A 27,263-nucleotide genomic window follows, 5' to 3' on the forward strand; every position below is an offset into this window, starting at 1 on the left:
TAAATAATACAGGACTTCAGTAATGAGGACATCTGTAATTTTAATATTTTGAATTAATTTGTCTGCAAGTAGCATTTTAAGCTATTAATCGTCAGGTTTTGATTCTCCACTGACTGAAATCTGAAAATTAAATTTGCCAAAAACAACATTGTCCAGAACTATAGGCTCCCAAAGCCAGTTTCATTACTACGATATTACTAATAGGTATGCACTGCAATTTGACTGAAATCCCCCTTTATGTACATGATAATATGTTGAAAATAAATTGTGCTTTGAAACTCATTGTTTAGAAGTGGAGCAGAAGGGCGTATTCAGGTGTCGAAACATCAACAGGAGTTCTCTTAAGAGTATGTAGAAACAGTGTTTGAAGTCTCTCATAATTCTGATGTTACTTATGTGACTGTAGTTACCTTACATTTCATAAACATTGTATCTGTAATTATTCTTTGAGATCACCCCTGGGTCAATGGTTGCCATTTTAATATTATTTTTTCTCCTTTTAAATAACTTATTATCATTTTAATCTTACTTTAATCTTATTGGGACTTGATATCATGAATACCAACTAACTTAGTATCACTTGTTGTCATTGTAATATCATTTGTTGTCATTTTGAGCTTTCTTGTACAGTTCAAAAGTCATGAAACTATCCTTCGTTTCAATTTATTTGAAGCCAGTTTGTAAGGCTACTTTTAACTAGAAAAAATTGCATCTTATGATCTTTATAACCTAATAGTAATAGATGTTACCACACCAATTCTTATTGTGTTACCATATTTCAAACACATTAGTATATTCAACAAAGAGTAATAGCTGTGCTGATGTACATTTGCTTATTTTTCATTTTTTAATTACATCACTTATGTTTTACTTATTGGCCCATTAAGATTTACTGGTGTCATTTTTATTTGCGTCTACGTGAACAAATATTCGTTGTATTTCTAATAAAAACATTCACATTAAATCAAAGACGGCGATGTTTATATTTGTGTATGTATGTGTTTATACATATATACGTATAAAAGCATTAAATATTTGAGATATATATATAGGCAAAAATCATTTTTCTACCTCTCTCTTCGCACCCGCTGCGGATTTATTGTTTTTTTCTCGACTTTTAGGCACAGGTATAAATGGCAGAGAACTTTCGTTGTATGAAACTTTGATTGTTTCAACATGACACATACATACATATATATAAAACCCCACACGCACACACGCATGCACACACACACACTATACACTCAGCACACACGCATACACACACAAAGCTATTCCTGTAAACATCACGAGACACAATGAAACATTATACAAGATACATTTGTAAGCAGTAATCACAATAAAGCAATGTATTTTTCTACTCTCATTCATCTTAGAAAAGTGACAACAGTTCACTGCGTATGTCGTCAACCGGCGTGATTCGTACATACCTAGACAGATACAATCACAGTCGTGATCTTTATATATCATCTGAACATATTATTCATGCTTAAATCAAGATCACTCCCAAAAAAGAAACTAAATAAAACTGTCACGCTTTCGGGAAAAATCAGAATAATTCAAGAGCAATTATGTAAAATCTATATAATGAGTGAAAGAAAGATGTACCACGAAAGACGAAAACCGGAGTTTATGAAAAGGATAGTATTTAAATAGTGTGACAACTAATCAACTGAAAAACATTATATGTACAAAATGTAATCATGTAAGTTACAGCAGGTCAATATGTAATACGACAGACATGATCAATGACACATCACATATAATTAAAGAAATGACAACAAAACAAGTAAAATATTTGAATACCGCTACGTTTGTGGTTTTATTCGACGAATTAGTCTGTTGATTCACACATACTCTTTTCTTTTAGTGAGGAGTGTGTGAAAAGGATTCGGGTATCAACACACGAATGTCCTTTATCTGGCCAGCTACTGATGTTGATTATACTTTGGGTCGACATAGATGACAGTATCATTGCCAAGATTACCATTCATACTATGTCATACAAGATGGCCACCTTTATTCTATTTTTACAATCCAGGATCTGGATTTGTGAAAATAATTACAGTTACTTTAGTTGTCTCCTCCTCGACTGTGTTTTTCCGTACAATTCATTTAATGGTGACAAGTGCGTGGATGTTATTTGGCCTTGCCTAGTACAAGACTGCCACACTCCTGCCGAAATCTGGCGCTGCAGAAGCTGTAGACGAGCGGGTTCACCGCACAGTTGACGAAGTAGGAGCGGAGGGCGATGTTGTAGATGTTCAGCTCCCACCCCTCCAACCCCTTCCCAACGTCATCAGACACCGCGCGTGCGATGATGATGAGGAGGTGTGGAAGGTAGTTGACGATGAAGACAGCGGTGAGGACAAACATCATCATCGTGGTGCTCTTCGGGATCTTCTTGACCATGCTGCCTCGCGACCGTGTTAGTCGCCTCCCTTGTTTCTTGTCTGTTTTCGCAAGAGAGGAGCTCTTTCGGCTGTGAGTACGAAAGATTGATTTGGTTAAAGATGAGTTTGATGGTTTTCCATTCCCCAGCCTTTTCGTGCCATTCGCAGTGACTTGAAATGATGTTTCGTTGATGAGCTCTCCTGAAGTGGAGTCGTGATCGTGCTGTGCAGCAGCAGTAGTTACCGTGGAATCCTGCGTCATGTTGATGGCGGTTGATGATTCGTCGCGAAGACAAATTGGACGTGGTCCAGGCCCTGCCGCCATGTTGGACGTATCGGAGAGTAACATTTCTTGGCTGCGGCTCTGCCCACCTAGCAGACGAACATTGCAGGCCTCGTCATTTGACGGCTTCACGAAGAGAACCCGCCACTGATTGTCTGCTTGAGATTTCGGCAAACGATTTGAAGAATCGATGTCGGAATTCGACGAACTAGCCGGCAGCTCCGACACAGCCGATTTCATCCTGGTGTCGGACGTAGTGGTGTCGTCGTCGTTGTTGTACGACGGCTTCTGCCAGCCTCCCCTGCCTCCGACAAAGAAGTTTGGACGTCCCTGTCCGGTGGGGTTGACTCTGGTGACGTTCTTCGAGCTTTTCCGGTGCCTCCACAGCTGACGTCCGACGCCGGCGTAGGATGTGACCATGATGGCCACGCAGCTCACGAAGGCCAAAGCCATCAGCGCGTTGTAAGCCATCGGGAACGGCGTCGACACGAAAGCATCGTCGATGGAGCACGTCACGCCCGTGACGTTAGTCACACCTGTGGAGATGGTGTGACGTCCGTTCAAGATGCCAAACGGGATGGTGAGGGCGAGTGCGAAGCCGATGCATGCAGCCAGGGAAGCCCCGAGTTGGCCGAGTGTGTTCTGCTGAGTCAGCAGGGGTTGGCAGATCTTACGATGTCGGTCCCGCGCCACGGCCACCAAGATTGCGGCCGAGACTAATGTCAGAAAGCTGTTGAGAGAGCGGAAAATGCGACATAGCCAAGGTAAGTCGAAGGTGAATGCAAACCGGATGTCGAGGATCTCACCGGGAAGTGACGTCACGTTGGCCAGCAGATCGAAGACGCTCATGACCAGGATGTAGGTGCGTGTGGCACTGGGTTTGAACCTCTGGTAGTAGACCAGGAACACCATTGTGTTGCCCACCACGCCGAGGATCATCAAGAGGCTGATGTAGATCAACGTGGCCAACATTGATCTCGCCATCTTTTTGTTCAGTTCGTCGAAGTATTCGTCATCGATGAGCTGCTCGAGGCTGGTGTTAAAATACATACTGGTCAACGTTGTGACGTGGTTTGTTTCTTCCATTATCCCTTCACCACCCTGTAACCCACAAGGAGCATACTATTTGCAGCAGTAACTTTTTGCAAAATATCATAATAGTTTTTTTTTACAATAAATTTAAGAGATTTTGCACTCTCATACACTGTCAAAAAAGCCTGAGACAGAGTCTTCCACACTACACGAAGGAAATCAAATGTAATTTCGGTAAATAGAAAATTGTCGGAACAAGGAAATTCTCAAACATCTGTAAGGAAAAGAATAAACGCGCATTGCATTAAAATTTTAAGAATAACAAAAATATTAACTACAATGTTTCCCTATTTACTCAAAGCAACAGAAATTTAGTTCATTTAGCACAAATACTTTCTGGACCAAGATAGTAGGCACGTGTCCTCAACATGATGTAAAGGAGCTTGTCGTCTGCGGACAGCATCGAAGGACGGACAGCACAAAATAAAATGAAGGAAATGAGTTCTGCAATGGGGATTGAGATAATGGCGATGCTAATAAAATGATAAGATCATCATGACAGGAACGATAGTATTACAGGCTCAAAAAGATTTAAATTGGTGCCTTGAGAATTAATTAGTAAATCTGACTACTTACATGCTAGCGTGAAAAGACCTTATAACGGAAGTGACAAGAGATAAACACCCAAACTTTGTGATTTGAACCTTTCACTGTATCTGCTTCCTCTACATAGGAAGGAGCACAAAGAACACTATTCATTATTTGATACGAACTGGACTACGGACTTTTTACAGGTCACGTGATGTTATTGAAATCTCTGATGATGTGCGCTGAGTGGTTAATTGTTATTGCTGTGTAAAGCTCTGCTTTTAAGAGTCATTTAAAGCTCTTCAAAACATCCAGTAAACATGCTTCAAGCTCAGGAAACCGACCCCTGTAAAATACTCTATGTTGAGATCACCTTATAAGCACAGTGAAGAACCTTAGAAAAATGGAAAATTGTCAATCACTAAACGATCAACTCAACTCACAAACGCTCTGCCATCGAGAAATAAAACCAGTTCGAGTCTTTACCAAGAGTGCTGACCTATCGTTCGAGACTGTAACAATCCAGAAAACACGATGACATCAGTTGAAGTCCATATCCTTGATGGTCTAGGACTCTAGGTCTTTCTTTTCTGTAGTTTGTTACTGGCGGTTCGATCACAATTGACCCGGTACCACAGACTTTGGTTTCGTTTGATGTGTGTGTGTGTGTGTGCACATGCGTATTTATTTATGTGTAGTATAAATTTCCCTCCCTGCTGGGGCACGCTTAGTAGCACTTGAGTGCACTTACCCTATTCGTGATGTTATCCAGTCAGCTGGCATGTACTTCATCTAGTGACAAAGCTTTGTGTCGGGAAGCCATTATATATCAGTTTATACCATTAGGCTGGAGGATGTCAATTGAAAGCTTAACCCCTCCACTGGAGGCGCTCTTCACTCGGGTCTGTACTGCTTCCGCTGGACGTTGGCTTTCAAGTTCATGCGCCAACAATAAAAGCAATGCTCAATAACGAGTGGTTACGCACACAAACACATCGTGACTGTTCACATCCTTGTCTGTTGTAGTCTGATTTATGTATTTGTATAATCAGAGATGAAGCACACTTACTACTCATTATCTCACCATCGCCATCCTAATGCGGGAGGCGAACCTGGCGACATAAATAGGTCATGAGCTAGAGAGAACTTTTGAGGAAATTCTGCTCACACAAAGTGTGGTGAGTGACAGGGGTTAGTGAGATAACGAGGGCAAATAGAGGCAGGGAAGATAAAAGACCCATCGGACGACAAAAGACCTGCCACAGACTTCGATGGAGAAAATGTACATCAGCTCTGTGATCAAGTCGTCGTCACTGTTATAAATTTAATTGTCCACTTTCAGCCTTCGATTCCTCAAACACACGATGATGATGACGACGACGACACCATGACAAAAATCATGAACTAAGAGCATGAGTGAAGATCTCAGGAGTGAGCGGAATAATTCGTTTGCTTATGCAAGATATTTTGTAAAGAGATGGGTGTTGATGATTTCAAAGCTACGATTTTTAACACAGAAACGGGTTCTTTGAATAAGCGGCATACATGTTTCTGGACTTCTCATTTTCTGTGTCTATTTGCACATCATGTTTCTATCAGCGCTTTTCTCACAATGACAAAATTCTCTTTCTCTTTCAACTTATCACCCCCCTCTTACTGTGCGTGCGCAGGTGTGTGTGTGAGAGAGAGAGAGAGGAGATCATCAAACGGACTTCATGTCAAAGCGTTTGCTACCGGTAGGAAAATTCTTGATTATTATTATTGCTGCTGAAATATACACCGCTATTAAACTTTTTAACACGATACAGATGGTAGTACTGTTACCATGAAAAATTGTTTTCATTCTCATGAAAGGACTCTCTATGAATATCCGCCTTTTCGGAAAATTATACATTTATGAAACCTTTCACCCCAATTGTCAGCCTCACCACTTCCGGGTCTGATGCCGGCTCATTGATGATGACTGAAATTGTAGAGTGAATTTTTCTCTGTGGAGAATGATAAATGCGCCACACACATTTGACTTTAATTAGTTTCAAATGTTCAGTCTTCTAACTTTTGTTAAAACAGAACAGACAAAATATCGAGACTAATGTGGACATAAGTATTTGCAGCAGACCATGTGACGCCTCTGGTTTCCGAGAAGCGTGATTCTTCGTCGGGATCATCTTGTTTTCACTTTCAGTGATCTATATTCTACATAATGTCAATGTGCGGATACTTAATAATTCTACTCTTTAATGCAAAGATGATTAAACTAGACAAGTGATCAGAGGGTAAAGTTCGGGGGATTTCAAGGGACACAACTCCTCGGGAGAGGAACAACTAAAAATGATAGCGTCCCTTTTTCAACTCTCAGGTGCTGGAGAGTAGGAAAGTGCAAGCGCGGGTTAGCCTTTAGACTCTAAACACAGCCAGGGTCGCAGAGGTAGTTAAACAAATTACCGTTTTTATCATCTATTGTAATTTTTTTTTATCTTGACTCTTTAACCAAGTTAAAACTTATTCTTAAGTGGTTCTTGTATTGTCTTTCATGGATGTCAAGAAACTATAAATCACAGTGTAAACTGTGTTAAACGATACGTTTTCAAAAAGAAACTTGATTAATTTGAGCAACGATGTTATAATGTACATAGAAGAGTATGAGAAGAGTTGGTGTCACATAGGCCTGTTTATTTTGCAGATTACGTTTAAATTTTGTGCTTTTGTTTAATTAAGAATTAATGTAGTTTTGTAGTGATCTTTGCAAGAATTTCAGTTACTAATCATTTTGGGTAATCGGTGTTATTTCACATTCAGAGAATTACACCATACTCATCAATGACAACAAGGAGGAGGTTCCGCTACAATACCCAGCTTGATTTAGATCTCATGGACCAAGTAGTTTTAGTGAACCCCTGGGACAGGAACAAGTCATGGGAAGATGTGGCGAGAGCAGCACGGACCGTGCAGCCTCTGTTCACTACAGTGACCACTAAGAGTTTGATGGACAGAGCTAAAATGCTCATAATGAAGAGGAAAGAAAATGAGCTTGGTGTTGGAATGTATGTCTCCATCATTTTTAACAATTAAAGTAAGATTAGAGATTTACTGTTATATATTACTATAATATATTCTCTATTATTTCATCCAGAAATGTCATCAGTCCTTCATGGCATCTGTTCACAAGGCCACTGGCTTTGCCATAATATAGCCATGATACAGCTTTATTTGCTGGCTCGGTGCTAAACGCTAGTCATTGCTTCCTTTATTCCTTTTATGTGGTTGAGAACGATTGGTTTTAAATGCTCTTTTTTCAATAGGATTTTATTTCCTGCATAAAAATCAGTTTGTGATTAATGCAAAAGAAAATTTCAGAAAGTGAACGGTCTACCTTGTGCTAACTAATTGTACAAACCATTGGAACCATATCTTAAGTTCATCAATAGCCATTGCAGAGAAAGTAATTGTGCCATTGCAGTGCTTTCAAACGTTGCTTGCAGTTCAGGAATTGACTGTAAAGAAATGCCAGAGCTCATAAGAACAGTTGATGAAGCAATAGTTCTGTGGGAAGCTGAAATAGATGCAGAGAAGGAGAGAAAAGCTGCTGGGAAACCAATCACATCTCTGAATGCAGATCATATTAATCGAATTTGTGCCCCTGTCATTGCCAGCATTAGATGTAATGACATTCCTTCACCTTCAACTTCAGACTCCTCAAACACAGGTAGTTGTGTTTTAGTAAGTGCATTGCATATTTATAATAATCCAAGATTCTTAACTTAGAATAACAGGTTCTCTAGACACATTTTTTGTTATGTCAATTTGTATGTCTAATGTTTTTTTCCTACCTTTTGACAGAATGTGAGTGCAGGTACATCCATAAACTGAGAGATTGAACTAAACTAAAGGAATCGATACTGAAATTCTTTTAGCAAACAAACAGAACATCCGTGTATTTTTGTTAAAAGTTGAATGCTATTTATATTACCATAAAATGCTCAATGTATAACTTTATGGTTGTTCAACTCTTGCAGAATGCTTGAAACGCAAACAGACTTCCGATTCTAAATTTGATGCTCTTCTAGCTGTCTTAGACAAACTAATCAGACGAGATGAGGAGAAACACAAGAGACAGATAGAATGGGAAAGAGAAGAAAGAGAATACAGAAGAGCTGAAGCTGAAGAGGAGAGGCGTTTACGAAGAGAGGAGCTGGAAGTTCGAAGGCAGGAACTAATGTTGCAGGCAAAGCGTGAAGATGCACAGCAGAAACGAGATGCTGCAATACTAGACTTTCTCATGAAGCATACAAAACCAAACACTTAATGGATCAGAGACGGTCCTGTATGTACCAATTTTAATATGTCCTCTCATAGCGTGGCTTGCAAATTTGGCAGTCTAGATGCATGTTGACAGGGAAGCAGTCACTAATTAAAACTGCTAGTGTATTTTCTAGCAAGTTTCTTCCCTATAACTGCTTTTAGTTTCTGCTGTACAGGACAACCAGTGGATATGTCTTTGGCATCAAAACTGCAGTGTTGTGACTCAAATATTGTGGCAAATGGTAGCAGTATTAATGAGATCATAGACAGTGAAAGAGCTCATTACAATCAATGATGGAAGAGGGATTCAGAGGAAGCTGTGGAAAAGACCACCCACTTCTGCACAGTTGGACGTGTACACATCTGATGACTTTGGAATTAATTACTTTTGGTGACCTCTGGACCCAAATTTTGTTGAGAAGATGAGCAAAGTTAATGAGATTGGACACAAGGGAATAGTTTATTGCAAGAATGAAGTAAGGTGCTAAGAGAGATGTGCATGATTAACAGTATACAAGTGGGGTGATAAAGATCATCAGGCAAGCCTCTTTCTGCAGAGTTTAAAAGGTCACATCCGAGGACCTTGCAGGTGATGTAGACCTTTTGACCTCAAATCATCTTTTATATGCAGTTGTGTAATTTTCTTTAAACACTGGTGACATAGAACTGAAATAGACTATTGAGGACGCACACACTAAAGGGGCCTTAAACTGTGTGAACTCTTTGGTCAGCTGATCAGGTGCATTTCTTTGACTGCTACCCCTTTAAATAGTGGGAAACAACTGTTTTCAGCTTGCAGCTGTGGCAGTTGTATTGCACAACATGTTTTTGAAAAGGCAAGAGATAAATACTCTTTGACAATATGTCTGTTGAAAAACGGTTGTTGACAAGATGGCAACTACTAATTTTGCACAAAAGCGCAGAGCCTTTGAGAGAGAAAGGCCTGTAACTTTTCTGCCAGAAAGTTTTTACTCACATAAATGCTTCCTTATCACCTGAAGAAGATGATGACTGAAAGTGAAAACAGTGCAGTTTTCAAAGTCTGCTTCATAAAGGCATCTGTGTTTAGGGAGAAGTAAGAAGCACTTATTGGTGTGCATCTGGGGTTGCCTAGTATGTTTGACCTAGCTTTCAGGTGTGGTACACTCAAAAGAAGATCAAGGAAGTTTTCAGTGAAAGAAACACTCAAAGATCTTGTGTCCCTTTTCTCGTTCACCATCCCAAGAAAATGTTGTGAATGACTCTTCTTGAATGTGGGAGAAATGTCTTTAAACTTTCATTAGCACTTAGGGGCAATATTTTAACTAACATGTTTTAGCCATTTCTTGACTGTGGATACCTTTTCTTTTTTTTTTAATGCAACAATAGTAATCAAGAAGGATATAAATTTTTCTATAAATTTATATTTATATCAACTGTATAGACTCGGCTCTTTTTTTTTTTAATTTGAAAAGTTCATATTTTAAAAGAAATTTTAAAAAATTGTCAGTGGTAGAGTCTTCAAATAAAAGTCATCTTTCACCAGAGTTCTTTCAAAAACCCCAAACTATTGTTTACCAGAAAAAAAGGGACACTGAAAGTGTTTAAGAAATCCAGTCAGGTTCAAAATTTTACAAATTTTGATAGGTAGAGACAATATCTATTCTGTATTCAGTGCTTGAAATACAACCATTTATTTCTTAAGCTCAAAGTTGGCAATTTCCATCTGTAATCAGCAAGTACCACAACTTAAACACAAGATTATTTAGACTTCAAGTAGCATGTGGCCAAAAGCAGCAGCATAAATTCTGACAAAACCTGGAGATTATTTACAATTACCAGTGTATCTATTCGTACTACTGCACATGCATTGTCACAGACGGAAATTAAGTGAGGAACTGTATCAAAATCCATTGAAGCTCTATCAGCTTTGGCCAGTTTTTTCTGTCTTTTTATAACCAACCAACCATCTTATTGGTTTCAGCCGATCGACATCAGTGGCGGACTCTGGCTGAGGCCTTATGGGCAACCTGATGCACGAAGAGGAATAGATAGATAGAACCATCTTATTGGTTCTTATCTCTATAAAAATGCTGTACATTTAGCATTGTTTGTCTTGTCTGTGTTCAGTATTCTTTACCAATAGCTGTCTCTCTAACCACCCTGTTTTGTGCATTAATGTTTCTTAGCCTCCTCTGTCCCAGGAATGTATTTTCTGGTTAGTGCTTGTATTCTTATAATTAGCAGCACTATATTGTCTTCATATTTTTAAGTGTCTTTGGGCTAGATCACCTTTAAAACCAGGTGTTTGGGTGGTGCAACGGTTAGCTCCTGTCACCAATATAGTGAGGGTTAGCTGTTCTGGGTTCAACTCTTGTCTTGGGCATGCTGTTTTTTTTTTTCTGCATGTGGCATCTGTTTATAGTTTACGGCTGCCTTGCCATGATACAGCCTTAGGTGCTGGCTCGGTGTAAAATACCTATTTCTCCCCTCCCTCACCTTTAAAACCTATGCCTTCCTGAAAACATATATTCCCCTCACCTCCCCAATCAGTTGCTTTCCTATCTTCTTTTGAACATAGCCACAGCAGTTAAGCATTTGTGTGTTTGCTTTATATTTATGTCAGCAAATTTGAAATTGTGCAGTGTTCGTCTTCTTTTCTTGCATATGGATAACAGTGGCTGTAAATAATGTGATAATTGCTTATTGAGTGTTTACAATTGCTGTACATAAGGTGATATTTATTGAGCGTACACAACGGCTGTAATAACTGACAGAAGACAATTTTCACTTCTGAAGCCTCGTCATTGTCTAACACCATCACAACTTTTTTGGTGTTTTTTCTGCACTCTTCGTGTTTTTTTTCTTTGACAAGCTTGGTTGCAGTTGTATTTTTATGCAAAAACCATCTTCTTTCTGGAGATGGAGGAGTTATATCCATGCCTCCTAAAAACTCCCAACCTGATGCTCCCTAGTCCCTATAACAAACATTGTTAAACAAAAGCGCCTATAGATCTTATAGGCCTTCCCTTTGTTTTTATTTATTAAATTGAAAATGGCTGTCCACAGACAAGAAACGTAAAATTTAATGATGTATGTTTTGTGTTCCGCGACAAAGCACACCACTTTAAGAATTGAAAGTTTTGGGTGGAACTGTCGTGTTCAAAGAGAAAATGCATTCCTATGTATAGCAGGCACAGGCCCTGAGAGAACACTCAGTCATCAATAGCTTGAATTTCTCTTGCTTTTGCACCGTATATGTACAGGTAGTAGTCGGGAGCAAAACGGGATGTAAAATTCAAGCAGGCTAACCAACCAACCAGGAACAAAACGCTCTGTCGGAATTCTATCGTTTGCAGTCAGCAACGGCACATGAACACATTTCAGTTGCGCATACTAGGAACAGACAACTGGCAATCGCATAAAACGATGTCACCCGGTTTTTCGTCCAAAAAATGATGAAGAAAATCATCATTTAATTTCTCTCTAGTCATGTTTCTCCTTGTGATTTTAATGAAGGATATGAAAAGAGTCTTTGGGCCTAATACGTGTCACCACTCGATAAAGTCTTTAAAGTTTTAGTTGGCTCCAGAAGTCAACCTTGGAACTAGTGGGTGAATAAAGAAACCTTGAGATGCTTTCTGTTGGCTCTTAAGGCAGCCAATATTACCTTAAGATACCACAGAAATGGAATTGTCGTAAGGCTAAATCTATTAACGCTTTGATGTTCTGCCATTTTAAACTATGAAACGTTTTCAAGGAGACAAAAGTTCCTTGGACTGAAGAGGTGAACTGGGGTTGAGACAGTCTTGAAGAGGATGGAAGAAAAAGCTAGCAAGCATTTAAAGAGTCGGCCATCGACTAAACTGACCTTGTCTGCTTTTATTTTTGTCGTGACATGGCTTAGTGAGGCCAACAGTGATAGTGGCTTCAACATCAGCTCTTTCGACTATCATGAGGACCTACATCAAGGTCTATCCCATAGACCGATCCAATATAACCATCAAATCCATCAGCGGAGGTGTGTGCTTCTGAGTGAACGAAAGATACAACGACATCGTTGTTGTCAAGGAGAAACTATACCGGCAACCTCAAACTGCTGTCCATCTCACTCTGTCCACCTCCCCCATCCCTTACCGGGAAAGTCACCCAGTTGTTCTTCACGCTTGTGGATATCCACCCACTTACCAGTGTCACGGCCGCCGCTCATCTCATTTCCAACGTGACACACAAACTAGACGCCATTTACTCGAGTGGCTTTAATTACTTCCGGCTTACTGGAATTCTCAGAAACTAAGAACAATACGGGGTTGACCTGTGCTACGGCACTAGGTCGATCCGATTCTTATGAATCTCTGTGCTGACAATCCCTTAGATCAGTGATGCCCAACCTTTTTCGGCCTGCGGGCCATACACATTTCCGCAAAAATACAAAAAAAGAAAAAAATAGAGCAGATACCATTTTTATTAGAAACAAGTTGTACTTACCATTAATTATGTAGTAATTAGTGGGATATTTGAAGTTGTTTACCCGAAACCAACTTCTGAATGTCTGGCCTCATCGTAGAGACACCAAGTCGGAGCACTAAATCGAAATGTTCGTCCATCGAAAAAAAGATTGAGAGACGCCCCACGTAGGGATAAATACTTCTTCTTCCCCTTTTTCTTTCTTTATGTCTTTTTTTTTTTATTACTAACATGCCGATTTCCTGCACTGTGGGCAGAAGTTTCGCGGGCCGTAGGTTGGGCATCCCTGCCATAGAGCATCATGACACAGCGGCCTTCGTCTGGTGGTGTAAATCGCTGTGCCCCCAAACTTAGCGATGTCTTATAACATTTCTTTCGGCTCTCAGCTGTCGATTTGCGATATTTGGAAACTTTTGCACACTGTTTACCCGAAATAAAATTGACCTAGTCAACCCAACAACTTCAGACTAGTGACATGTCACTTATCATGAAAACACTTGGGAAAAATTGTTAAGAGGGAAATTTCAATTGCTTTTGATAAATATACTGACCTGCTGCAGTTACAGAGCTGGAAGTGGAGTAATAGATGCTGTTGTTCGTGATAAATACTCTGTACAAACATCTCGACCTCATGCCAGGCTGATGTATCTTCTAATTTTAACATTAAGCAATCTCATATGTGTTAGCAGAGTCTAGTTTCCGATTTCCTACTATACCACCAGTTCACTCTCTGCATCCTGGACGTTTTTTAAACTTGCATCAACAAGTTTCCGTTAACTGTTTATCTCTTAGCCAATTGCACTGGCTCCTCTCAAAGTTGTTGCTTACTACTACTATTGTTTATTCTATGTACTAACAGTTATAGAAGAACAATGTATGGGAGTTTTCTCTTAAAATTTTCTGACGACACCGCTTTACTCTCTTGATATGATAATCAACATGTACATAGTGGGGTTTTCCTTTGTATATTGGTGAGACGAACATTTTCTCGACTGTTTTAAGGAAATGGAGTTTATAGTTAACTTAACGATGCACACCCCTGATGTACCCAAATATTTAGGCACCATCTTTTTCAGCCAGCTTGAATGGGACGCCACCATTGACATAACCTTCAGTCGGAGCCATCAACGCTTTTACCTTCTACGAATAGTCCGGTGTTTCTTGCTCAGCCCTGTCATTCTTACTCGGTTCTATCAGTCCTTCGTTGAAAATCCATCACTTTGTTTTTGCGTTTCTTGGTTGCACGATCTCTCTGTAGGAAACAGGAACAGTCTAGTCTCCCTTGTTAATATTTGTTCCAAAATCACTGGAATTAAGCAGGGTGACTGCTTTAAGTAATCAGCAAATTCTTCGAAAGGCATCCTGCATCCTATTTCACATCATGTGCTGGCATGTGATTTCTCATTCTTGCCGTCTATAGCCGCAGATGCGCAATGTGTATAACAATGTAGAACAAAACATCGCCGCAGTTCATTCTTCTCTTTTTCAATGGATGTATAATTTAATCATGCCGATCTCGCTCTGGTGACCAATTAGCAGCTTCTGCCATATGTGGTCAAATCGACCTTAGGTTTTGGTCGAACTGAGTCTTGGTTATGATCGAATCGACTCATACGTGGCTGAATCAGTTAATGGGCGAATCGACCAACCTCCATAGGTGTTAATATGGCGTAATATTCAAAACTGAAGCGTGGCTAGGTTGTCGTTGACATCGAGAACGCGTGTGGAGCCACCTGTCTACCCGAGTCTAATGTTGACGGCAAGGTATAGTTTGAAAGGATATCGACGTCGTCAGATGCCATCTTGGTAGTAAGTCCAGATTAAAATTCCTACATGAAATTATCGAGGGTGTATCAGGCCAGTGAATTTATTATCGAAATTAGGTACTAAAAGCTCCCTGGCTACAGCTGAAAATACGTGATAAATATGCTAGCCGAATCCCTACTACTTTATCGTAAGAAATTGGGTGAGCAACATCATGGCGGTGAATGCGTTATGGAAAATATCTTTTCTCTATGTATATGTATATTCTCTATGTATATGGAGCCACATGCATGGTTTCACCACAATCCACCATTTGAGCCTGCAGTATTGGGTCTGCTGATGACACCTACACACAGCTGCTATAGTGTGACCTCGCTTCCCAGCTCCAGTATGCACCACCACACAACACACCGTAGACTCCGTGAAACCATCAACATAGTCAAGATGAGGTCCTCCCAACAGCCTGTACAAATAATTACACCGAAGTGAATCTCTGACGGAATCGATCTCTTCAGTCTGCTCATGTTGCATTCCTTTCTGTACGAAGAATCAGAAGGGAGAAATTCGGCAGATGCTTCTTTTCTTTCTTTATGCGCACTGGAATTGTCTTCCAATTTCTCTGTCAATGTCTCGATCCGTTCGAAACCTTGAAGTCTTTTCCCAAACCCGATATCTTTAAGACATATTTTGCTACTGTACGTATTTTTTTTTTCCATGATCGCTTTGATCTTAGCCAAAAGGTAGAGAAGAGTATTATTCTGCTCATATAATTATACTGTTTGTCGTTCATGCACTAAGTACAGTTCGTGTTTTCTTATGGTGCCATTGTTGTACGGACGATCGCGTTTTTTTTTTTTTTTTTTTTTTTAATAGTCTTTCGTGTGCAGCACGTTGAGCTCACATAAAAACGACCAACAAATTTTCAATTATTCGTTATCGCCAACATTTGAACTATAAGTACTCTTTCGCGGGCCCGAAAATCGCAATAAGAATTAACAGACTAGTTTATATATACACGCAGTGTCTGCATGGTACACGTACTCGACTGAACGAAAAATAAAAGAGCAGCAACTCATTAATGTAACTAAACATGACTGTAATGTTTGATTCGAACGCCCAACAGTTATAATTTAATGAGCATAATATATTTCTGAAATCGCTTAGTTCGATTCCACTCAGTTTAATTATTATTTTCACCAGCGATCACACTGACCTGTGACAGCTTTGTATTGCTAAGGGATGTAACTCTAAGTGTTGACGTTCATTTCCTGAGTTGCTGACGAGAAAACCGCTAAAATAAAAATAATATAAATAAACAACCCAACATGACATCGATGATATTGTGTTGGTCTTACTTCTACCGTGTTGTACTTTGAAAATCGACGATTTTCTTTCGAAATTTAGTAAGTTATTTTTTATTATTTTTGTTATGATCGAAAGATTGATCTCGAGCCACATGCAGAAACAGTCATCAATGTATGACTAATTCTTTACGGCACTGGCAGTAATACCACAGTGGATGGCTGTGTTTTGTGCTCCAAGCAGTTAGGATGACAAGAGGCCACTTAAGATGCGCAGAAATACGGTATAAAGAGAAGCAATTAAAATAACGGTCGGGTAGGTAATGCAGTGAATCATTTCAATTTTTCGTTTGTGGTCGGCGCTATTGTTATCCCATGAGAGACCCAGTTTCTGACCTTTTTGTTTGCAGTATTTACGTTCTGTTAAAAAGTTGTCAACTAGTTTGATAAAAAGCTATGACAATTCCATACAAATTGTTTCAGTACTCCCATGACAACATACCATAGTGGTCAAGTTGTATTTTTTTAGTAGGAGTCCTTGCATAACATAGCAACAGGTATATGGCAGTGTTATTGTGACAGGCGTAACCAGTTCAGCAGCTGTTACGCAACGGTCGACTGGGCAGATTTGTGACAACTGAAATAAAAGTTCAGTTCAGGCTGAAAAATAGTAAGGGGCCCAGTGAGTCCAATTACCTCTTTAATTCTCTACTGCATTTAAGTGACCGTTCTAGCTCAAGTTGTTTTTAAAATATTTAGTTTTTCAGTCATGTTGCCGCCTGTTTTTAATAGGCTAGGTATTCTTCATTTTGTAAAATAAGAGATGCTCAAACTGTACTTCCTTAGATTACTAGATGGCCCAGGTTACTATGTTCATTTGCATCATTATGATTATAATCAGTGATGGTACTTGATAATATCACAATGGTTAAGACTTGGATTTGAATGTAGTGATCAACATACATCATGATTGTAATTAAATAATAATTATTATGATAGTTTGATACATGAGTTTAATCTGGATTACCTGTGCAAAATGTTTCTTTTTGATTTGCACCTTACTGTGAAACTAGTGTTCATTGTGTATATTTTGAGATTAGTGACTGCACTTTAAGACTAGCAATTGAACTGTGCACTACACTGTGCAATTCATGACTGCAATGTGACTTTATCAGGAGAGATTAGTGATTGGACTGTGAGATTAGCAACTGCACTGTTATCGACACTATGAGCTAAGAAACTACACTTTATAGCAGTGGTTCTCAAAGTGTGGTCCGCGGACCACTAGTGGTCCGTGGGCATAAGTCAGGTGGTCTGCGGCAGACAGTCGTCATATGTCAGCAAAGTGATGTTTAAAGTGATGTATTCCTCGCATTAACATTTTAATTACAAATAACGAGGTATGATAGTTTTATGTCAACTTATTACTGTACTACTGTCACAAAAGGACATTAGTTTTGAATTGCAATGAAACAAATGCGGCAATTTAAATTTGAAATTCGTAGTACAGACTGATTTTTAGGCTTTGGTGGTCCGCCATATTTTTTTCTTAAGTAAAGTGGTCCGCGGTCCGAAATACTTTGAGAACCACTGCTTTATACTGTATAGTGAATGGGCTTTATCCTGCAGCATAAGATAATGTGGTGGCTGCCATTGTCCCATCATTAGACAAAACTGTAGCCTGCAGTCTAATGTTTGCAGCAGCTTGGATTCTCTTACAACTTTACATAAAACCTGCATTTCAGAGAATCATGACAAATCGTATGGCTCCAGATTATCTGTGCTAACTTTACTCATAAATGACTCTTGTAAAACTTATGTGTTTGTTTGGTTTATACTCATTCAGATTTGTTTGTTACTGTTTGTTACTTGAGATGTATATTGATTTTATGTTTTTATGTTTCAATTTCTGTACTTTCCTCCTTCTCTTTGCTACATGCAAAGTGCTCATAGCATAGGAAATTTGACACTTAACAAATGCAATAATCTCATTTTCTTATGTTTCTAAAAAGAAAAGGAAAAGGTCACTTCTAAGTTAATTTTGGGATGACAATTGTCTGGTGATCACATTTTGTTCTGTTTTTGACAGGCTGCAATCAAGTTAGAGTAATTGTCCCATCAAGTCAAGCATAGTTTCATCTGGAGTTGTTTTAGAGATGATTGACTCACGGACATTTCATGTCCATAGTCATGCAGCGAAGGCATTCAGTGTTATGCATGAGCTTCGTCTGCAGGAACAGCTCTGTGACATTATCATCAGTGTTAGTGGTGCCAAGTTCCATGCACACAAGGTAAGACATAGCAGAAATCTTGCACCATTCACATTCAGTCTTCATCCCTTGACTGATACTGGTTTTTAGGAGAAGCACATGGATAGACACATCAGTTGATATTTCCTGCCGCTCATGTCATGGGACTCCTAAATACTTAAAGCTATTTACCTCTTCAAGCTGTACTCTGTTTAAATAGATATCTACTTTGCCATTGCACTGTACTGATTTGTTTGTTACTGATTGTTATTTGAAATATGTATTGGCTTTGTGCCTCAGTTTCTGTTTTTTAACTATCTTTGACAACTGTTGTAATATCAGCTCCAACCATTGCTTTGTTGTCTAATGTTCAGGTGGTGCTAGCTGGCTTCAGCCCTTATCTCCGTGCAATGTTTACAAACGGCATGATGGAATCAGGCCGTGACACAGTGGATATTCATGGGATTGAAGCAGAGACAATGGATCTCCTGTTGGACTTTATGTACACGTGTTCTATTGTAATAAGTGTGGAAAATGTTCAGCAGGTCTTACAAGGGGCCAGCCTTCTTGGTCTGACATCCCTGCGTAACATGTGTGCTCACTTCTTGCAGTCACGTCTCACACCATCAAATTGTCTTGGTGAGTTTGAATGGAGGCAGGCACATGCTCATCCACACATATATATGCACACGCATTTATTCTTACATACTTATGCAGATTTACACCATCTAGTGAAGCTTTAAAAGTAATAATCATACATTTTGAAATCAACTGTTGTCTCAGCAGTTTGAACCAACATCTTTGCAGGTATTCACCAATTTGCAGACATGTATGCTTGCACAGAGCTGGAGTCAGTAGCTAGAGAGTTCATCTTCCAAAACTTCCTGCTCGTGTCCCACACAGAAGAGTTCTTTGAGCTATCTGAGGACCAACTAATAGGGCTGTTAAAAAGTGACAAACTTCATGTAACCAGTGAAAACCAGGTAACATTTTATCCTTATATCCAAACCCAACAATATCATTTCCTTAACCATAGGAAATTTAAAATTGGTAACTTTAATCTCTTAGATTAATTGATTAATCTTTAAACTGTTTAATCACATGCAGTTAATATGTATATTTATGTTAATCATTTCATCCTCAGGCATGTCACCATTTAGCAAAAATAAAATCAGCAACGATTTTAGTGGCTTTAGAATTTTAAAGCTGTAAATGCCATTAATTCTAACAATTGACTACCAATCAGAGCATACTACCATCTTTTTTTATTTTTTTTAAGTAGATGTGATGTAAGTATAATAATGTTCAGTTTTTAACACTTATTTTAGTTATAATCATAACGGTGAGGCACAGGATGTCAGTGACCCTGTTTTGTCTTTTATTCTTTTTTTCTTTTTGGCCCTTTATTATTCCATATACAAAACACCCCCATTTGAACAGCCCTGAGTCTCCTGCCCGTTCTTGTGGCCTACTATCCCCTAGGTGGCCTATTTATTTGGTGTTTGCTAGGTCAGGCAGAGGGAGAATGGGGATGCACATACACACACATTCACATTGTGGTGGCATACTGAAGCTTTGGATTTGACTGGCTAGCAAACTCATGTAATAAGCCTACCAGTCAAGGCCAGGATAACTGGATGTAGTCATGTGACAAACAAGAAGTGGGGCAACAGATTCTTTAAGACTTGATGTATAAAGCAGTCAGGGTTGAGGATTAGGACGTTTTCTTAAAGATTTTTGGATGAATACTGTTGATAGTCAGTTGCCAAGTGTGTGTGCTTTAATTTTACTGTGCTATTATAAAATTCCTATATCTTGAGGATTACCTTTGTCCTACACCATTCTATGAAGGAACCAATTAAAACTATCAGCTTAACTTGGAAAACATACTATCTGTGTTGTGATTTCTTGCATGACTGGCCCACCCTATGTAACCACATAAGGGAGATATGTGAGTTACATGTCATTCCACATAACATAAGGGATTGGTCACTGAAAGAGAATTGTTGATTTAATTTGATTGAAATTTCTCCTTGTTAAACATTGAAATGGCTGTGAAGATCTTCGGAAGCAAGATGATGAGAACTAATGAAGCAAAGAACTGTTTTATGTAGAGCTTTGTATCTTACAGTAAACTCTTAAAAATGGTGGGATAATTGTGTAAATGAAGGATTAAAAGGAATTCTATTTTTTTCTTTTTTTCCAGGTATTTGAAGCCGCCTGTCAGTGGTTACGCTATGACCCACAGTCACGACAACAAAATGCCTGTCGAATTCTCCAGAATATCAGACTTGCTCTCCTAGATCTGCCATTTCTTGAAAATGTAGTCCTCAAGTCAGAGTTTTTTCGGACTTGTCCACAGTGTCAGCTTCTCATTAGCAATGCCATTCGAACGAAGCAGGACCAGTCTCAACTGGAGCGCATCACTCCGCGTGCTCAGCCCCCATGCATCTACGTCATCGGTGGCCGCAACAGTGAACAATGTCAGCTTAGCAGCATGGAAAGATATGACTTTTTGACCAATGAGTGGTTTACAATGGTGAATGCTTGAGAAGTTTTTCCTTAAGTCTTTGTTAAGGTTTCAGTTTTGTTCTTTATTGAATTTACAAACAGGTCTGCTTATGAAAATTCAAAAAGTCAGCAACCAGAAGCAGGCATTCTTTATTTAAGAAAATTAATTGTTTTAGTGATTTGTTTTAGTGATTGCTGCTATGGACTTTGGCAAGTGAAAACAAAGCTGGTACCTGTATTATAAAATGTATTTGCTGCGATGATGCTGATTGCATCTACTAAACTGTAACATGGAAAATGCATGTACATGTATGCATGCATTCTCGTTAATTCACACTGCACTTTTCATTCTAAATTTTGATATTTTGGTGTGGAGAAGAGTGAGTCGTTGTTTAGATTGTTTAGATGTTGCTGACGTAGAAAGAAAGGTGAAGACTTAGCTGCTTATGTGGAAGTATTTTCCATGTATTGTTATTTTTTTCAGAATAAGGATTTTAGGAGGGATATGTTTCCATTAAAATACAAATTTTCAGAGGCTGTTTGCCTACATCTCTTATTTGCAATTGTTTCCTAAAATCTTATCAAAAAGCTTTCTGCCAGCCAACAATTTGTTGTTAGTCCAGTATATTTTTGCGTATCCAAGGTCGGCTTGAGTGTTCAGCATAAAGACTGAATAGTAACAACATGCATCTTGTTTGCTGACAGCAATGCATGAACACAGCCAGAACAGCTGTGGGAGCTGCAAGTGTAGATGGACTGCTGTACGCAGTGGGTGGTGAGTGTGCCATGGCTAAAAATCAAGATGACACGCTGTACCTGCGCTGCACTGAATGTTATGACCCTGTTCTCAAGCAGTGGTTTAACAAGTCAGATATGAGCAAGGCTCGCTCGTTCGTTGCTGTGGCAGCTGTCGGGGGATACCTGTACGCTATAGGTAATTTCAGTGAAGGGGGTTTCACTATAGCATCGGGGGTGGTGGTGATCTTTCTTTTAGCTTAATTCATGAAATTTTTGGAATGCAGAAGTTGTATGTTGATAGGGGAGAATGAGAAGTATAGTGTTGTTACAGGACTAATCACCATTTTATTTATGAATAGTAATCATCATAATGACACATATTTACATTGGAGGTGCAGGGGATTGTGGTTTTGCTCTACTGAATTTTGTGAAGCTTAGCAAATTTTATAAAAGACAATATCTTCAGGAGCTTTGTTAAATTCAAACAGAGAAAGTAAATGATCTTGTGAATATTTGAATATCAGTGAAAAAATGATTGGCCTTTGCCTGATTCCTTCAGACCCTTTTTATTTTTGAAACAAGCCTTGCTTCATTGTCAGGTGGAGAAGATCGACAGATTAGTTACAGCACGGTTGAAAGGTTTGACCCCAAAACCAACACATGGACTGAAGTGCCAAGCATGAAAGGCAAGCGCTCTGGTGCTGGAGTCACAGTGTGCGATGGTAAAATCTATGTGGCAGGTATGCTTGGATTGTTTTCATTTTACCTTTAGTTCTGTGCATTGCAGTAATATAAACACAGTGATATGAGGTGAAGTACAGTGATGCATTGCCCAAGGAGTTAAACTAGTGCAATGTAAAACATAATAAGTTGTGAAATGCTCCTGAAAGATCAGATCAATCCTTGTTAGTTCACCACTAATGCTGCCAGTACAGCCCACAAATGCTGGCAAATTGAGTGGTATGGAGGAGCACCAAAGAATTAAGTATTTAATATATTTACATTTTTATTTTATTTTCATGCATAACTGTATTTTCATTTGTGTACATACAGGTGTTTGTGGGTGTGTACCCAAAGATATACATAGGCAAGCAACATACATTTAGTATAATCATAAGCTGTTGGTTCCAAGATAGCTATCTCTGGGCTGATAGACAGTCTATACCAATCTTTTTATTATATGATATGTGTCGCATATTGAGCTTGTTATTATATAGAAACTTGCAGTATATTGCAGTATGGTGAATTTGTGTGCAGGTGGCTATGACAAGATCTTGCACACTGACAGAGCCAGCATGGAGTGCTTTGACCCTGACACACAGGAGTGGACATTCACAGCAGAAATGGAAAAAGCTCGGTCAGGTTTAGCGCTAGTGGCTCTGGACCATTTTATCTATGCTTTCGGAGGCCGCTTCCGCCCTACAGACCAATATTTTGATTTAGTGGAAAGGTGGGTTTATTTTTGAATAAAGAGTTTTATCTAATCCTCTTTAACCTGATCATGGCTTTGTGTTTTTTTATTAGCTTGCTTGGGGGCAATAAAGAAGTCAACAGTCTTATAAAATTTTTTAACATATGTCTTTCAAATTTTGGAACTAAAAGATTATATTATTTTAATTTTATCATCTTGGAAGATGGAATCATTTTAATCTTTAAATCAAGGGGTGGAAGATTCTTCCTTATCGTGTATTTCAGTATTGTGTTAGTACGTTGGTGTCATGCTAACATCAAGCTATGAAATTCAGATCCCTCATGTCTGTAGAAGATAATATAGTTCTAATTTCAGAATGCAGAAAAATAAATTTGATGCAGTTTCAGACTGACCTTTTACTAAAACTCATTTTTGTTTTATTTGAAGGTTCAACACTGTCACACGTCAGTGGAGTACCATACAATCCATGCAGAAGCCTCGGGCATGGGCAGGTGTTGCTGTGTTTGACAACAAAATTTATGTTTGTGGGGGATTTGACGGACAGCATCGATTAAACGATGCAGAGGTATATGATCCAGACATGGATCAGTGGACGTACATCAGCAGTATGATTATCCCTCGGGCAGGGTGCGCTGCAGCTGTTGTATGACAGTATGCACTGGAGGGTGGGCAGGGGAGGCAACTTGAGTAAATACGAGAAAATGATTGTGGAAAGACAATTACTGGCCAGGTTTGGTGCTAAAGAATGTGAACATGGCCCAAGGAGGGAAATGTGGGTTATATAATACATCTTGGATTTGGGGCTTCACTTTGATCTGAACTATTTTCTGTTCTCAGTTTCATACATGCTCATCTTTCAACATCCATTTAATTGACACTGCTTTATGTTAAAGCTTTCACTTTCAGTGGGCAAGACTGACAACTCAGAATGCAGGGAGTGTCATACATGCCACATGCAAACGTCTCATTTTTCCCCAGCCTGCGCAAGGGAAGAGGAAAGGGCAGTTCAGTGCTTTACTCCCTCTTCTTCATGAGACAAGTTTGTTTTCAGGGTGTAAGGATAGCTGATCTTACATTTAGCTGGAATGGTGGTGGTTGGTAGGTGGGAAACCTGTGATACTGTCATCTGCTTATCTGTAATGAATTCTGATGCATAGGACTTGAGGCTGGAATAGTCTAGCTTATTACTATTCAATGTCTCTGGTGCTATTTGCTTATGTTGGTCCTGGACTTTGACTGCTGTGTTTTTATGGTTATTTTGGGTGTAATAATTTCTGGCTTTCTTGTCATTTGCCGTATGTCTTGGATGGTCTAACATTTCACACACACATGTATACCTAAATGAAAACATTATCAGAAAGTGCTTTTTTTTTTCAAAGCTTCTGTAGCTTCAGATGTATTTATCTAGATACAATTTCAGTTTGACAGATGCAAAACAGCATCAGAGGGATTTTAAGAAATGTTTGTAGGCTTTTAGCAGTTTTGCTTGCATTTACTTATAAAGTGAAGTGCAAGGAATGTAGACATTTTTTTAGCAGTTTTTCCCCCATAAGTCACAAAGCATCATAAATTTCAGCTTAGAAACATTTTGCAGTCTGCATGATGGTATTTTAAGGATGCTGATGTATTCAAATGAAGACACCATCTGGTTGACACATTTATTGAAACTTGGATAGTAATTTTTACCCCTCCCCCAACCTCCCTAGATAACTGAAATTTCTGGATGAAGAACACTCAGAATTTTTCCTGATTTATTTTTGCTACTATTTGAAAAGCTAAGCAAGCACAGGAGCCTAATGGTTAACATGCTTGACTGCAGAATAGAAGGTCACTGGTTTGAGATCAGCTCGTACATGTGGCTGGAAAACTCCCCCTGCCCAGTCTACAGTTGCTTAGTATTAGGCACCTAATATCAAGGGAGGTAAAAATGGCAGGTGAGGGTAGGGTTTTGCTATTCAGAAGCCATGTCCCTACTTACATGCACTATAACTATGACATTTAGGATGTGGAAGCCTTCAATTAATTTTACCTTTATTTAAACAGCATAGTCTTTGGTTTCTGGGCTATTATGCTTTTCCTTGCAAAATACCTTTTGCATTTACTTTTACAAATCAGTTGTTGCACTTGTGCCACCTTGCGGAATCTGATATTCAACACTGATAATTCTCAAGAGCATTCATGCTCACGTCTATTTTCTTTATTCTTTGGCAGGTTTTTAATATTTGTTGCATTATGACTTATGATTATTTGCCATTTTGAGGGCATATAAACCTTGGCTGTGCATGTACATTTTTAAACATAAAATTTGAGGCAAGCTGAGGTACTGTGATGGGTACTATGTTCCTTGAATGAAGCAAGAAATCCATGCACTTTGTACAGAATACTTTGAAGGGTGTGGGAAATACACACTTAAGCCCACTGGTACTGGCACAGTCCACATCCATTCAAATAAGCAGATTTTATTTTATATCATTGTGCATGATGCAGATGAGATTGTGCAGCATTTAAAGTATTCATTTGATAGCTGTAGTTCACTGGAATTAGCTTTGCTCTTTTAGACAGACATTAAGTGTAGCTATCTGCTGCATATAAAGATATGTTCATTTTTATACCATATGATATTTCACAGGCATGAAGTATGTTGAAGCCAAGATAATATGTTTGTTGCAGACATACTTTTTTACGTTAAGGGAAGGTGCCAGTGTAGCTTGCTTTCCAGCTATTGATTTTAGTGGGAATGTACACTGCCCATTAATGATCTGAATTATGCGGTAAAACCTGTGGTTGTTGCAGTTCACAAATGTGTTGCCATCACTTACAATGAACCATAGATCAGTGTATTAAACCTGCCTTCACATGAAGACGCACTTGACAAATGCTATTATGATTATAGTTTCTTAAAACGTTTCCTAGACAAAAGTGGGGTGTTTATGCTCTGTTCATTGTTCAGCACTGCTGTTGCAGATACATTTGGTTACAAGGTGAAAAGTATATTGATTTTACAAGCAAGCTTTTGCATCCAGAGCAACCCTAGTCCATGAACACAGGGCAGAATGCACTTAGATTTTTCACTTACAAAAAAAAAGTGTTCATATGCAGAGTAAGATTATGCACAGGCATCGGGTAGTCATAAGTTTGGATTAAAATAATTCCATCTTTTATCATTATTTGCATCATGGCCTGTCAGTAGAGGTCCTATATGTTGTACAAATATGCTGGGTAAAAACTTTTGTGTTAGATGGTAGTCTCCTCACCTATCTTACATTCTAGTTCAGTTACAATCCATAGTTAAGAAGAGGTTCTCCATTTTTTAAATTGATGCAAAGTAAAAGAAACATTGGCCAGAAAGAAGGAAAATTACTACTTATTTGACATTCTGTTCAGGTATTGTATCTTGCATAGAGTCAGCTTGCAAAGTTCCTTTTGGTGTTGGGAGAAAGAAACAGAGGTTGGCCATTGTTACACATTTTTCATCTTTTACAAATACTTTAAAAACTGTTTGGATCTTCTTTTATTTTCATATCGTGGTTTAGGTTTTCTTTGTCTATATCAACAATCCAAAAATGAGTGACGTTTTCTTTTACTAATACCACTTTCATACAGCTGAAAAGTGTTCCTTTTGCTGAATACAATCAGTAGAGTCTTGCACTACTCCATTGCAGTTTTTAAGCCATCTTTTTCATTTCCTGTAGTGTCTCAAAGCTAGTCCATTTTGCTACTTGTTCATACAAAAAGAAGTTGACGCACAAGTATCAGCTATTATGTAAAAGATTTGCAAGCTCCCATGTACACCAATCATCACGGATTGTGACTATGAACTTAGTAACTATACCCATGGTTTCTGTACCTCTGGTTTGCAGCTATGGTTTCAGGGAGTGCCTTAAAGGCAATGCATATTGAAGAATTTAGAGTTGGGGATAATGAAGGTCTACACTTGTTTTTCTTACAGTTTGTAACTACCTGTATGGAGGTATCCAGATTTCTTCATTTGCAGATTAAGTTCATCATTTTCTGCAAAATTATTTGGGAAATGTGATAGAAGGAATTCTATTACCATTTTAACAAACTTGTGCCAGATTCCATTATGGCAAGTTTTGTTCTATTTTCTGCGTGCGAGTGGTGAGGTGTACAAGCACATTTATTTCATCCAATAATAATAATTGAATTTATAAGTGCATTTTCTGTATGTGAGCTTGATGTGTTGCACATGAAGGATTACAAACA

The 27,263-nt window shown here is 38.8% G+C and overlaps 2 protein-coding genes across 13 annotated transcripts; one reads left to right on the top strand and one right to left on the bottom strand.

The window, feature by feature from the left end:
- Positions 1-1,062: 1,062 nt before the first annotated feature.
- LOC112561294 lies at positions 1,063-13,713 on the bottom strand. 4 transcript variants are annotated; one of them, XM_025233690.1, is made up of 2 exons: positions 13,596-13,713; positions 1,063-3,777 (listed from the first exon to the last, which is right to left on the bottom strand). In XM_025233690.1, the coding sequence occupies exon 2, from the start codon at positions 3,760-3,762 to the stop codon at positions 2,140-2,142; it is 1,623 nt and encodes a 540-aa protein (XP_025089475.1). In that variant the 5' UTR covers positions 3,763-3,777; positions 13,596-13,713; the 3' UTR covers positions 1,063-2,139. The 4 variants fall into 4 exon arrangements, with proteins under 4 accessions (XP_025089475.1, XP_025089473.1, XP_025089474.1 ...); XM_025233688.1 differs by lacking the exon at positions 13,596-13,713 and adding an exon at positions 5,048-5,294; XM_025233689.1 differs by lacking the exon at positions 13,596-13,713 and adding an exon at positions 4,783-4,930.
- Positions 6,584-27,211, top strand: LOC112561291 (kelch-like protein 3). 9 transcript variants are annotated; one of them, XM_025233680.1, is made up of 13 exons: positions 6,584-6,724; positions 7,096-7,340; positions 7,779-8,002; positions 8,313-8,620; positions 8,775-9,187; positions 18,199-18,400; positions 18,733-18,997; positions 19,166-19,341; positions 20,565-20,897; positions 21,575-21,803; positions 22,207-22,347; positions 22,865-23,057; positions 23,466-27,211. In XM_025233680.1, the coding sequence occupies exons 6-13, from the start codon at positions 18,266-18,268 to the stop codon at positions 23,686-23,688; spliced, it is 1,695 nt and encodes a 564-aa protein (XP_025089465.1). In that variant the 5' UTR covers positions 6,584-6,724; positions 7,096-7,340; positions 7,779-8,002; positions 8,313-8,620; positions 8,775-9,187; positions 18,199-18,265; the 3' UTR covers positions 23,689-27,211. The 9 variants fall into 9 exon arrangements, with proteins under 9 accessions (XP_025089465.1, XP_025089464.1, XP_025089463.1 ...); XM_025233679.1 differs by having other exon boundaries at positions 7,096-7,369; positions 8,313-9,187; XM_025233678.1 differs by having other exon boundaries at positions 7,757-8,002; positions 8,313-9,187.
- Positions 27,212-27,263: the final 52 nt, after the last annotated feature.

This window comes from Pomacea canaliculata, linkage group LG4 (genome assembly GCF_003073045.1).
Source record: "Pomacea canaliculata isolate SZHN2017 linkage group LG4, ASM307304v1, whole genome shotgun sequence".
NCBI lineage: Eukaryota > Metazoa > Mollusca > Gastropoda > Architaenioglossa > Ampullariidae > Pomacea > Pomacea canaliculata.